The sequence below is a fragment of the Branchiostoma floridae genome, chromosome 9, assembly GCF_000003815.2.
Source record: "Branchiostoma floridae strain S238N-H82 chromosome 9, Bfl_VNyyK, whole genome shotgun sequence".
NCBI classification, from domain to species: domain Eukaryota; kingdom Metazoa; phylum Chordata; class Leptocardii; order Amphioxiformes; family Branchiostomatidae; genus Branchiostoma; species Branchiostoma floridae.
In genome coordinates, this window is record NC_049987.1 from 10,122,823 (window position 1) to 10,137,736 (window position 14,914).

Sequence of the window (14,914 nt, forward strand, 5' to 3'; positions counted from 1 at the left end):
TCCTCTCCAAATAGCTTACAGAGAAAACGCACAGGCGTTCAAAGTCACCTCTAATTGGACCATTTTTCAGTCTGATGTCTAACTTTTAAAGAGTTCTCTGGTTTTCGTCTTGGAAAAAAGGGTTTGTGTCGAGAATGAAGAAAAAGCAGACTGCAAAGTTGAAATAACGATGAGGGACTCCCGCTTACAAGCTTGTTGTTTATATAACTACCAAGTCCTAATGGTACTAAATTGATGATTCATGAAATGCGTTAGATATGTCATAAGGTCATGACGTCAATGAACATTTAAGTTAAGGATTGGTTGATAACTAGTAGGTTGTGCAAAACATGGCTCGAAACGTGAGCGCATTTGCAAATGTACAACCATTCAGACTTAACCTTCTTGGCCCAAACTTAAGCATTGGTGATTGAAGTACAGCACATTAACAACGTTTTGAGTGAGTTCAAATACCTATCGTAGAAGTACTTCAAACGAACACTCTTCGAGCAAGAAGAAGAAGCGAGCACTGATTTGTTGCATTGCACTTCGTTCTATTGAGGACAACACAAAGCAAAATTTTCAACGAAGTAGGAAAACTTGCTCTAGCGCACAACCCATTCCGCAGAGTGTAAAACGCTTCGCGGAAAATTTACTACAAATTGCCTCTTAAACCACCAGACAGTCATCTGCTTTAGCTTATTATAGATCACTTCTACCGCCTAACACAGCTTTAAATGTTGAATTACAATCTCTTGGCATTTGGATCTGGTGAAAACTAAGCTCTACCCCACTATCACCGTGACATATCTAGTAATAGTAATAAAACATGTCTGACACGGTGCCAATAGCTAATGATACCATGTACGCAATGCTTCCTTTTTTCAGTACTTACAACTTCAACACTGTTATTACCGCATCCTTCACGGTTCGACGATAGTACCTTTATAAAATAATGTCAATTACCTATTTGTATTCATCATTGAGACGCTTCATTTAACTGACTCTTCTTCCTGTCCTCGATGAGCCGTTTCATATCATAGAAAAGCGGAGCATTGCAGCACAGGGCAGTACAAAACAGTTCATCATGCCGAGATCTCTCTCTAAGTACGTCCTTTTCATGAACATGTATGATAGAGCGTACCTTATCGTAATGGTTGCTTATCATACGGCGACCTATGGTATTTAGATTCCATTCCAGGCAGGTTCAGGTCCACCGAGTGTAACAGGGTGCGTATGGAATCTATTGAGAATACTAAATAGCCCGTGGAGGAGCCAGGTGGCGAAAACATTAAAATTCAAAACCGCTATTTTCTCCCATCGCAGCCACATCTGTCTTGCGATAGTCTTGCAGCTATAAACGGCAGCGTGCATAAATTAGATTCTATCATGAGAACTCGCGACAATCCCCTCAAGACGGCTACATAAAGGCCACACATTCTACGCTACATATCTGTATGTGGTGGAGACAGTTTTCATCACTTATATGATGCTAATCACTAGCTCTTCTTTTTCCACAGTTATAGCGAATTCCACCTTCTACAGAGTCTATCCCGTGTCCACTGCGGTGCTAGTGGGCCACAACGTCACCATGTTCTGTGCGTTCAACGGTCTGGCAGACGATGACGTCGTCAACTGGCACAAGTACAATCCGTCTGCTGCGTCCAACAACAAACTGTCCCATGTCTCTTCTGGAACTGTTGTTGGTCCGGAGTTCCGCCGGCGGTTCTCTATAGTCGGGGACAATCGGAGTGGAGAGTTCAACTTGAGATTGACCAATGCCCAGCCAAAGGACGCTGGGAGCTACAGATGTGGAGTATTTTCTGTCAGGGATGCCAGGGATGCAAAACTCACCGTCATTGGTAGGTTTCTTTAAGAAAATCTGACATACAATACACAGTCTTTGAGTATAACTAATAAGAAATTCAATACCAAGAATTGCACAGTAAAAAATGAGTAGCAAAATGAATCCAAATCGATTCAGCTATAACTTATCGACATGCACATTACTTTGATATTCAGCATTAAGATCAGATGAGCATATTGATTTAATCTCCATTGTAATGTCAAGGTCTTCATCTTAAGATGACAACAGCTGCAATAACCTCCCTATTGAACCCGAAGGACCTGTCTTATTCTAGTCACAATACTGCGCTTATCGCAGAGATGTTGTCAAAAACCGGCCTGGTCAAACAATAAATGAACCCACAATATTGGGAGAATATTGTGCAGGCATCTGAAAGTAACCCCCCAAATGTTATCCACTTCAATACGCACTACATCTCCTCAGGCACAAGCTGTTGCCAAATGCCAAAATGTGAAAAACGTGCATTACTATCGTTTGGGGACATAACAATGCAGTTTTGTCTTATAGGCTTTACCCAATCCCGTTTACTGCCTTTGCAAAGAGCTCAAAACTCGCATAGTTGATTCAGCAAATGGTTCTCTAGAGCAAAGCGGTTATGTTATTGATTTGCTTTTGGCAACCATTGTTCAGAGTTGTTCAGCGTTGATAGATCTCGAGAAAACTACCCACCAAGACGTCAAATAATACCCACGAGGCTTTGTAATCTTTTTATTACCGGCGAATTTATCTGCTAGTGGGCTAATGTTCCCAAAATCGATACAAATTGCACGCTGTTGTAATATGGCTGGAGAGGGAGCGAGGCAAATCGAACACGAGCTTTCCGGAAGGGAACTTTGTGGTCCCCGTGCGATTAATTACGTTCTGACCCGTCGCAGCCAGTCGTCTGTTATCTTTTGTGCTGGGAGCAAGCGCAAAGAAACACACACTATGCCAAGTTCAATCGAAATCTAATTGGGGTTATCAACTGACTATACGTATAAAACGTCAGCAGCTGGGGAAGTAATCAATACACTGTGAGATTTACCAAGACGCTGCGAGAATTACAGGCATTAACAGCTGGTTGTCCTTAGTTTGCTTTTACAAATTGACGCTGTAAGTTTTAAAAATATCTTCAAAAGAAAATATGTGCTTTGATCTTCCTTTCATATTTTGGAAGATTACATATGACGTTGCTATTGAAATGTAGCAGTCATATTTTAAAACATAAGAGAAGCGTAGCATTTTACTCAAATAAGACACACTAGAGGGTTACATATAGTGGCATGATTTGACGTGGAGATATCTTTAAATATTTTTTACACTGGAGAAGATTTTGTAAGATTACCTTTAACGTTGCTACTAAAATGTAGTAGTCATATTTTAAAACATGAAAGTAGCGTAGCATTTTACTAAAATAAGACACACTACAGGGTTGCATATAGCATGAGTTGATGTAGAGATTTTTTTAAATATGTTTTTTTTTACACTGGAGAAGATTTATGTAGCGAAGAAATATGCTTTTCCCCGGCAATTCATGGACACGTATCTTTACAGTACCTCTACCAAGGCAACCTATTGTACTAGGAGACCTGAATCCTCGGACGGCTGGTAAAAGCCTGATACTCACGTGCCGATCGGTAGGGGGCAGTCCTCTCCCACAGCTGGCCTGGTACAACGGCACGCAGAGGATGGACATTCCCGACTCCGCACGGACAGAGGAGCCGTCAGAAAACAGAGTCTCTCTCGACCTGGTCATCTCATTCCTGACCAAGTGGGACAATGGAGCTAACTTCAGCTGCATCGCTGACCAGGAGTTCCCCAGCGTGGTACAACCTAAGGTTACGTCAGTAACAATTCGCGTCCAGTGTAAGTGCATGGGCGTAGTATTGCCAGGTTTTTAACTCATTTGATTGTATCTCATCATCTTTCGTAGAGTCAATGATGTCCCACTTTAAACCTCACTGGTTCTATGGGTAAAGGGGCTCCTTTTTCAGACCACATATGCATGTATAACATTGTATATACAAGAGCCAATCGTCTGTCACCTCCCTTTAGTGCAGTATTGATTTGTTGTACTTAGCACTGCCGCCAGATGTCGCTGCTGTAGCGTTGCAATGCCGTCCAAAACTTTAATGCATAGTTCTTGCAACTACTTCAACACACATGTATCTTCGTCATTTTGGTACACAATATTTAGAATGGAGGCTGCTAAAATACGTTAAGCTAAGGAGTACATATCAAACTTAGAATAAGGTAATATATAGGTATGGAATAACATCAGGAAAACGATATTTCTAGACTTTCTATAGAGGGAAAAAAGTAACTACAATATGTAAACTTTACTCAGTAATGCGAATGTATTCAAAATCAATTAGTGACATTTCATACGATAAGGCCACAGAAAGCCTTGAATACATTGGCATATTTGCGCAATATGATATGTGGAAAACGTACAGAACCCAACCGTCCCTATGTCTTTCATCCAGACCCTCCCGTGGTGAAGATGCCGAAGATGTCTGTAGTTGTGATAGAGGGACAGTCCGCTAACCTCACCTGTGAGGTGGACAGCAGTCCCGGAGCTTCCTTGAGTTGGTGGAAACTTAAGAAGAACTTTCCAGAAGGACCGCTGGGGAGGTGTGTACTTTTAAAGTTAACTTGTGAACTTTTTAGCTTAGAATGACTATCATGGAGCCGACAGAACTAAACACATGTCTTTTCTAGCTTAGTAAAAGAAATTAATACGACAAGTTGATACTGGTGTATCTATATTCGTTCAGCTTTTTGCCCTTAATTCTAGCGCTAAACCGGGGCTCAGCCGGGCTATTTACGGAAAATAAAAGTACATCAACAAATACACACATATTATGCCCATGACTCATTTTGAAAAGGTTTTGTGTTTTGTTATATCATTTTTTCCTCACGTTACCACAAACTAACCTGCCTAGTGCTGGCTTAGAAATGCTATCCTAGCATCAACGGTGACACAATAATGTCTCATTTGCAAAATCATGCCCGAATTAAGGCTAATCAGTGTACAGTCTCAAAGACTAGGAGTAAAAATAGTATAAGATACAATATTATACTATTGTCGTGTCGGGCCTAAATTCTTCTTTGCAGGCAGTGGTAAATGAACTGTGCCACATTTTGCATACATCATACTATTCCAAGAGACATTGCAACAGCGACCCCTTGCGACATTTCCAAATATATCATTGAAAATTGTCATGATTTCTATTAGTTGAACCATGGACGTTATATAAGGGTACATAACGTCATTGGTTGAACATTCAAGGCATGATCCTTTGCAATTGACAAACACACCTCTGTGTATCTCTTTACTTTTTTCCTGCAGTGGCACTCTGCTCACATTAACCAACGTCACCCGTAAGGACAGAGGAACCTACCAGTGCAGGGCGATCAATGGGGTCAAACCAGACGGGTTAGGGACCATGGCGCTGGACGTCAAATGTAAAAAGAGTAGTTGTCTATGACTCATTGTACTCATTATTTTTAAATTGTAGCAATTAGATTTCTAGCTATATGTAGCTTTTACCGCGGGCCCTAGCGGAGTTTGTGTACAGTGCAGGTTATTTCATTACTTCCTGTTATCTCTTTGTTGCTCGCATCGTGAGAGGGGATCACTTAAATTCAATTCATATTTTTTGTTACCTTGCTTAAGGTTCCTGATCTTTCTAGCAAATTTTTTGTCTTGAGTAGACATCATTCCAATTACAGCCGCCATTTTAAATCTCACTCGACCGCGCCACTTGAGCCAAAACGAGGCTGAATATGGTGTTCCCCATCTGTAAGCAATTACCACAATTTAGGCACGCCATCTTAGTAATGATATAATGTTTCGGCCCTCTAAGGTAGAAAACTGCGATAAATGTGCCAGTCTCGTACTAAGTTATCCTTGCCTTTGGAGTACTCAGAAATGCTTCTTGACATATGCACAATTCAGTTAGTCATTCTTTTAAAGTTCTTATACATTTATGTTGTTCCCAGATCCCCCATACATTAGACCCAGCTTTCCCAAAGAGCAAAGCGTCATCTACGGACAGGGTGTTTTCTCCATGGACTGTCAGGCGGAAGGAAACCCCAAACCACAAGTCAAATGGAGACGAAAAGACGTCAACATGTTCTTCAACAATCCCATGACGCTCTCCGATGTGGGGTACTTGGAGGAAGGGTTTTATGAGTGCATCGCCAGGAGTGAGGGGTTCAGGGAAGTCAGGAGAGGAACCTTCATCAATGTCATAGGTACTATCAAACTTTTATATTTCAACGCGATATTTGTTCTGTTTCCAGTCTCATATTAACGTCTAAACGCGTTCCCTTTTTAAATCAATTTCATGTTATCAGTTTTAAAGTACCTACATGTATACGGCTTTATAAGACGTGGTCGTTTTCAATAAAGAATTTTTCTTAAACAAAATATATATGCCATTACTGACTTTTTAAAGTTTAGTTTACTTACAAAATGACATGAGAATAAATTTGACAAACAATCGGATAATGATGATGAGTTTCTTTTTTTTTACATGTAGCTACACGTTACGCTAAATACTTAAGTCAATCGATCAGTTTCAATTGTCTGCTATCGTTTTGAATAACTGGAAATTACAGTACATTGCTATTATGTCTTACCGATACTGTAATCACTTTTCGTGAATGTGACCGTCTGTTTCCATCCAAGGTAGACCGGAAGTCCTGAGCGACTCGTCCGCCGTGTCGGTTACGGGAGGCGACACCGTGCGGCTGAGCTGCACCATCCTGGCCGACCCGCCGCCGGACAAGATCACCTGGCTGTGGACGGGACCGGGCGGCGGCGAACAGCGATACGAGGGCGGCAGGAACGGAGACGTCGAAGTCAAGACCATCGTCGAGAACACCATAAGGAGCGAGTTGACTATAAAATCGGCTATGAACGCGCACGTGGGGGACTACAGTTGTAAGGCTGTGAACAAGTTTGGCTCGGACCAGAAAGAGTTCAGGGTCTCAGTTACAGGTGCATATATAACAATTCATACTTCGCTTTGTCTTTCGTCAATCATGAACTGCTACGTTACTTGTGTAATGCTGATGGTTATCGAACAAGAGATACCATGCAAAGCAATCCAAGACAAAACACTTAAAAAACACACTTGTAGTCGGTCAAGATTGTCCAACAAAACTTTTCATAGAAGGTGGACGAAAAGGTGCTTTATGTTGATCACATGTATTTTTTCACTAGAAAGGTATTGTTTATCTTCACATGGTCTACTGCTCTGTTTATTTTTACTCAAACATATGCGTGGTGACCAGGCCCTTCAGCCCTGTCCTCCCAATTGTTACATTATGTAATCTAACACAGTGTGACTATAGATGTCTGCTACTTTACCAGTATAAAGAATAGTGGCAGATGTGACCATCTCATCCAGCCCATTTAACCTCTTATGTACGGGACAGGAGAAGAAGTGGGGCTTTAGCATAGAGATAGAATCATCGAGTAATACTCCGAGCTTTTACAGCCAAATTAATAGTAACCTGCACATGCACACTTCCCTGACTCAGGAAGAACAGCCATAACTGTGTTGTTTATCTCCACCTCCCCACCCCCACCCCCACACTCCAGGGTCTGCAGTTGCAGTAGTAGGAGTGATCGCAGGGTCAGCAGCCGTGGGCATGTTACTCGCTATTGCCGCCATAGTCGCACTCAGCATCCGGAAAGGCTGGATCGGACGAGATAAGAAGAAAAGTACGAAACCCTGTACAGTTGCTCATATTTCAGGACCACAAAATAATGCAGACTGCGATCGCTTAATCCTCTGGTAGACCTCGTTTTATAGATAATCTATGGGTGGTTTAGAGTTAGTGAAAAGTTGGTAATGGGGGGATTTGAAAACGCTTTAACGTTTTTACGTCTCATAGTAGTCGAATCCTGATAGATCGCTAGGCCTTTGTCAGAATTGAAGTGGGAATTCAGAATTCCCCAGCGGTTCTAAGTGACACATAGTTCAATCTTCTAAAAGTCTCTACCGTTCTTATGTTACTATAAGATCGGAAATGTTACACTTGAAAGTCATAGAATGATTTATGTTCGTAATGTTCCGGTACTTTTGATAGACGTGGCAAATACATTCAAGTTTTTTTTAAAACTTTATATTTCACTGTGAGATGTATTGTTTCAGTAACGACAGTATTGGTAATAGCTTCAGGAAATTTTTGTATAATCCTTTGTCATTATTTTCCACAGAGAAGTCCTCTAAACCTTCCGAGTCGCTTGCCTACTGCATAAGTGGCAGGTCTACCATGGACTACCCTGTAATGTAAGTCATCGAAAATAAGGACGTCCCTATCGGAAAAACACACCTTGTAACCTTTTCACCTCCCGTCTTTCTTTTCCGTGTTTGTGTGATAACAATTGGAAAAGGAATAGCAAGAAACACTGCCAATTCAATACATGGATATCTGTTTCTTATCAGTCAATGACATCTGACATGCATGCAGAAAGACACAAGGGTAATACCAATTTGTTTCGATAGCGCCATATTGACATCTGTGTAGGTTACATCGAATTTTAGACAATTAGTTGGAAAGCGATACCAAATCGTGCTACAAAGCGCCGCAAATATTACTTTGAAAGCAGAATGAAGGTCTAATTCATTGGTCTAATTTCAGACACAGCAAGAAGGCGGATACTATAAATCAAAAGAATGTAATAGAGTTGCAACACTTCGACAAAACACCCAGACCTCGGCCTCCTCCAAAAGTAGACAAGTCACCCTACACATCCGGGCTATCGTACTCCAGTAAGTAGAGCTCGTATCGGTGGATAGAAATAGAAAGCGGCATGATTGCATTTAAATTGGAGGTTTACTCCGAGTGCATTAACCGAAAGTTGCTTGGCTTTTTTTAGAACAGCTAACGTTATGCAATTTAGAGTGATTTTCTTTGTACATTTGTCGTTTCAACATAATATAGGATTTTGACAAATGCACTTGACGTCGACTTTCATAAAATTACGTTTCACACGTTTCTTTATCCACAAGTTTCATCTTATTTTCATAATCCTTTGTTAATTTTTAAATGACTTTATCCCTGCATTGCAATTTGTTACAGTGTGGCCAACAAGGATGTGTATAGAAATTTTAGTCTTTATCACAAAGGTCATAACGCAATGTGAAAACGATGCAGTTTTAAGTTAACTGTGGCGTGGTTTGAGTTAGATGTGATAGATTAATTATATCATGCAATTTGCTGAGTGTTCTTCTTGGTAACTGCTTTATATGTCGCTCTAAGGCAATGGTTTTCGCGTTTTCTTTGATGTGCTTTGTTATCCTCCAATTCTTATCACTCGCGTATAAATAGACCCCGTAAGCAACAGACTGAAGTGTATCACCCAAAGCTAAGATGTGATGTACTTAAACCAACGAAGCATCATCACATCTTGTCCGTTCATTACACTGCACATTACATCGAAATCAACGTTTATTACTTGTAGAAGGCCGCCGTGGTGCAATGAACGCCGGGTTTATCAGAAAACAATTGCCGCTCGTACGGTTGAAAATTCCAATCGATTTTCTTGTTAGGCCACAACATTATAGGGGCAATGCGATGCCTGTCACGGAAGAATTGTTCTCATTCATCAATTATGGCAATTATTTTAAAGGTTATATCGCCGTCTCTTGGCGCCACTGATTCTACTAAATGTTTGACAGATGGAAATGCAGTATGGTGCGTCCAAGTGTGCCTTTAAGGAAGGATGGTGCAACAATGTTGCTAGATACACAAAATGATATTGCAAAGTGCAGTGACAGTAACAAAGGGAATCTAAAACAAACTGTTCAATTCATTCCCCCTAACAACTTGCAGCGCCACACAGCGATTATTATTCAAAATGTCAACATCAATTGAAAAAAATTGTCATAAATGGCAGCTAAAGCTGGTATCTTACAGAAACTACGGCAATCTGACAGACCAGTCAACGAATTCCACCCGTAAGAATGAACGTTTTAACGCTATGTGTGATTTGATGTATTTTTCACAAGTAATACTTAGACGTCTTGTATTATCATTCCAGTCTTAAAGACAATGGTAAAGCAAATCTAATATCAGACGCAGCGTACCACAGCTACAATGAGATGCCTGCTTAATTGCGTAATATTCTAGCTTATCAACACTGCCAGGGAGAGCAACCTTTCCATCGATGCTACATTAAACGACGTTCGTTGCCAGTTAATTATTTAAGGGAAGGAAAACCATCAGTCAAGTGAGCTAAATCTGATATTTGTCAAGCAAGGTTAAAAAGTGATCCATATTATCCAACCCTCGGGTGGCCAACTTATCTATGCAACTGAAATCATAAGACAAACATAATAACGCATACGTCTTATCAATCATACTGTCAGGCTTTAGCTTATAGAAAAACAAACCATAATTACATTGTGTTAGCATTAGTTTTTTTTTATCTTGACGATTTTTTTTTTTTTTACAAAAGTATTTTCCCATTTAAACTGAGTGGTGGTTTTTTATTGATATGTTTTTCTTAGTAGTTCATTTGAAGATATCAATGTATATTGAACTCGATAAGATACCCGCTTGCTCTAGCACTCTACAAGTTAGCAACATTACATATTCAGCTGTGTTTATTAAAGGCTTTAATCAGTGAAGCGTTGTTTTTTTTCTAGGTAGCAATGATGCGAGTTACGACCACCCATCGGCAGAAAGGGACAAGCTTCGCGACGAGGACATTTACATTCTGCGCAATTCTTACTACAACAAAAGACAGCACAGGCAAGAAGCAAACGTCCAGAACTGTTGACGTCATGGAAATTGTAAAATTGTCACGTATGATCATCACAACAGCGTGGATGTTATAGAGTGTGGCACCTTGAAGAGAAATTACCCCACATTTCTACTCATAAAGCTACAACCCGTGAGACATCTGCTTTCTGTTCATGGCCGACGGCGAAAGCAACTAATCTTCAAACCACACGCTTATAGCAAGAAAACAACAGTACTGCATTTCTGTGAAATCTCGGTAGATGACGTCTCTAGAAGTGCCATGCTACTACTGCAAAGAAAAACATTTTGATATGACGAGTAAGGAGAGCTAAAATCTATAGTATCTCATCCATTAGTGGCAGGGTAATGTGTTGTACGATAGACACATGATATGAACTACAGAAAGAGACGTCCTTGGGGTATATACTCCATGAACGACGCGTCGCCTTCCAACATTAAAAGCGATCATCATGATCGAGGACTTGTACTCGTAATGGCCTTTAAGACACGTTGATGGACGAGCTAAAATATGGGAGGGTGAGTTTCCGATTTTTGATGAAGATAAATGGAGAGCCGAGGTCGCCATTTTTACGAATAGAACGTTGAGAGAGTAAGGCCATTTATCAACACACACATTGTAACAGGGAGGCTGTTATGTTTCATCGGAACGTGCATGGTTGAGCAAAGTATTGACGTTTATGTTTTTGTGAAATTCCAATGTCGGTGACCCCAATCGCTGGAAGCCTTCAAACCTATCATTCACCCGACTACTTTGAAAAGAATATGTAAATCGTGATCAGTGTAACATAATCACAGACACCTATATGGAATATTCCCTAATTTGTTATCGAAGGGCACGTATTTCCAAATACATATCACTCCCATGAGTTTAGTAATCGATGTTACTTGCGCTTTTAGAAATATATGTTGCAATTATAAATACGTTTTTGGTGCAAAAAGCTCTGTATCATAGGCTAGCTATCTTTTATTCCAGGTCAATTTTAGCATTCAGCCTTACGTATTATATAACGTATCCATGCATTGTTTACATTTTACAGAATCGTAAACCTTATATAATCTTCATGGTCATGATTCAAGAATCGCTGTCTCACAGCACTTTTTCGTCTTCTGTATAAAAGATATTTATATATAATTTGCATGTACAGTGCTGTCCATAACACGTCTTTCTCGGCTCATAGAATATGTCAGACACTCAGCAACGTTAACGTTGTAGCCCTGGGGGGAACATCCTGAAGCAGGTAGTCTTTATCCAATTTCAGTTTCATCAGTGTACCATAAAACACAGAATGTCACCACAACCTCTCTGCCTAGTCCTTGTTCCGCTCGGGAGATCAGTGTGTGGAACAATTAATGAAAGTCAAAAACAGCGGCGATGATATCACATTTAATTACAGAAAGGCGTGGCGTTGTCACCCAGGCATTAAACAGCCAATCTCTTGATAGCGTGGGGAAAATTCACCTTTGGGGCAGTCTCAAAAGTCTGTGCTTTGCTTCAACACGAAATTATTCCGTTGTGTAAAATATATATGCAATGTAACAATATAATGTCGGGAGGAGCCCCAAATGATTGAGTCCATAGCCAGCGCAAATCAGCCAGTTCCAATTGACAAATCAGTCAGTTGCCATTGACAAATCAGTCAGTTGCCATTGCCATTTGGTAGACTCATTCCGAAGGAATATTTTCCTGTGATATGACTCTTCAATAAAAGCATGTTTGTACCAGTCCCGAATCGAATCTGCTGTAAATCTCTACTGGGAAGATAAAAATCACGGAAGTGACTCCGTTTCTTGACTTCATCACATCCAATACTCCTGAAGATTAGATAAACAGGAAACTGTCATCCGACAGGGACCCCGTGGAAGGGTGACAACTTAATGACCTGACGTTAGGAGAATCTTAACTGCAACATATCAGCAACAGATATGCAACCATCATTCGTATTATAGTTGGACTCACTTGCTGTTATCGTAGATTGTAAACACGACTTCAGTCGAGTTTATCTGAAAATGACATGTACCAGAGACAAACTGTGTAAATTTGTATCTTCCAAAATCAACATAAAACGTATTAGTGATCCAAGGATCTTTAATGCTGTACTTACATGTTCATACGTTATTGATGGATCTTCCAAATAGTACACAGTAGAGGCGATTAGGAACATAGCTTTCCGTACGGTATGCACAATGAAGATTAAGCGATTTTCATGGAGTTTTTCTATCAATTGTGTTTCGCTAATGAGGATCTGTACGGTTTGGTGCGAAGTTGTAACTAGATTTCCACACTCTCCTGCGGTTCCAGCGGGAGCGCACGCCTGGTGAATCAATGCTCATCACGTCAACCAACCGAACCAGATTCACACGGGATTCTTTATTCTTCCTCGCTCGAGAAAAGCAAAAGGGAATTGTAACCCGCGGAAAGGATTCATTCAACACAACCACGATAGAACCACGAGACTGAAAGAAAATTACTCTTCGATCTTTTTCCAAGTTTTCTTTGCGAGTGGAAAGTTAAAATCTAAGTGAACATCCCGTAGGGTATTGACTCAATCATTGGGTTTTCTCTGACTTTCTTCGTCCTTCCTTTGCATTAGTTTGATTACCAAGGCACAAGTCACGCGCACCCCCTTCAACGTGACGTGCATGTAAATACAGTGAATGAGAAAAGAGCTCACGACCTGAGACTCAGCATTAACGTACAACAGATCCTCTACGTAGGAGTTTAATTGACACCACAGGCCACCTCTTCAATTGAACGTCACATTTGGAAGTCTATAAGTAACTTTTAATGCAGAACAAATCCCAAACACAATTCAACATAAACCGGGATTATAACAGCGTGAGGCAGATTACAACAGTATGCATCACGCTGATGCACAAGGCACCTACTAATTTGCATGAAATTTACATATACTGTCCACCGAGACCGACATAACCTCGTAATGTTTATCATATTACCCGACAGTAATGAAATAACTAACGGGACGCCATCATCACATAATGAATACAGAAATTGGGGTTAGGTACCCCCACACACTTTTGAATAAATAGTCATCAAGAAAAGAGTAAGTGAATGAATGAATGAATGAATGAATGAATGAATGAATGAATGAATGAATGAATGAGAGAATGATTGCACCATCAAGCCAGCCAGGAGATATAGTGCCTTAATCAATGACATATGCATACGTCTTGGATATAAGCGTGTGACTTTGACAGTATCAGCGACAAAGCGAACACCACTTGTGTAGTGTAGGAATGCTAAACCACTAAATCCCTACTTCAACATTTATCAACACATCAAAGCACAGCACACTAGCACAGGGGCAAAGCATGCTTACGACGCGTGAAATGAAAATGTTTGAAGACAGTATATGAGGTGGCGATATGGTCGTAATGTCCAAGTTATCTATACATTTTTATGGCTTATTCTACAGACGTCAAAAAAAGAAAATGATGTTCCGGTTTTGGGTCACTTGGAATGGGTCAAAGAAACCAGAATGAAGCGCTGAGCACGTTCGTGAGTCAACATAACATGGGCGATCTATACTTTTATTTGGCAAGTTCCTTGACACCAATAGAAATGCAAAATCGTCTGAAACAAGTTGTTAAAGTTGTTGCAAACTTTAATTCTCTGGGCTAAAGATTAAAACAGATGATTGACAACCAGCCGCAAACTACCTGACGTCTACATTCTCTTTACAAATAACCCTTCATCGAATTCCTGTAGAATCCGGAGCAAGTACGTCTCTTGGGCAAATTTATTCCAGTGCTGTTGTACATCCCGTATCAATCCATGTTTAAAAGTCTTTCCCAGAAGGTCTGCAACTATTCATGTCTTACAAAAGTCGATTGATCGCACGTTATCATGAATGTCCTGTCAGGAGGGCTTTGACCGAGATGAATGTATTCCACCTAGGGAAAAGGTATGTCGTGAATGTTTTTGTGTTAACTTTTCATTCCAATTACAGAGAAGACGAACTGTTGTATCGCCCGAACGAGCAATCTTATTTCAAAATCCTTTCTTCTTGTAAGTACAGGAAGATTAAACATGGGTTATTCAATAGGAAGATGGAAAAGTGTGGTGATGCGTGCTTCAAGTTAACGATTACTTCTTGGTTTGGAGTTGGATTTGTCTTGGAATTGTTTCTGGGCCTATTGGATATTCCAAATTCTTTGTACGTGTCCCCTGTTGTAAATTCCACAACATAACATTTGTGAAATGGAAGTTTATAGATGTTAGCAAATAAATGTAATGTAAGAATACACAGAAATAATATCAGAGCTCGTTAATGTATCAACGTT

At 40.3% G+C, this 14,914-nt stretch overlaps 1 protein-coding gene across 1 annotated transcript in view; it reads left to right on the forward strand.

Moving 5' to 3' along the window:
- LOC118423613 (peroxidasin homolog) overlaps positions 1–12,270 on the forward strand; it is a 35,597-nt gene extending 23,327 nt beyond the window's left edge. The window contains exons 3-12 of the mRNA XM_035831837.1: positions 1,500–1,841; positions 3,380–3,691; positions 4,312–4,459; positions 5,178–5,293; positions 5,831–6,085; positions 6,522–6,833; positions 7,440–7,562; positions 8,061–8,133; positions 8,486–8,616; positions 10,495–12,270. Of these exons, the coding sequence (XP_035687730.1) occupies positions 1,500–1,841; positions 3,380–3,691; positions 4,312–4,459; positions 5,178–5,293; positions 5,831–6,085; positions 6,522–6,833; positions 7,440–7,562; positions 8,061–8,133; positions 8,486–8,616; positions 10,495–10,628 (1,946 nt within the window). The 3' untranslated portion in view covers positions 10,629–12,270. The remainder of the gene's footprint in view (positions 1–1,499; positions 1,842–3,379; positions 3,692–4,311; positions 4,460–5,177; positions 5,294–5,830; positions 6,086–6,521; positions 6,834–7,439; positions 7,563–8,060; positions 8,134–8,485; positions 8,617–10,494) is intronic.
- Positions 12,271–14,914: the final 2,644 nt, after the last annotated feature.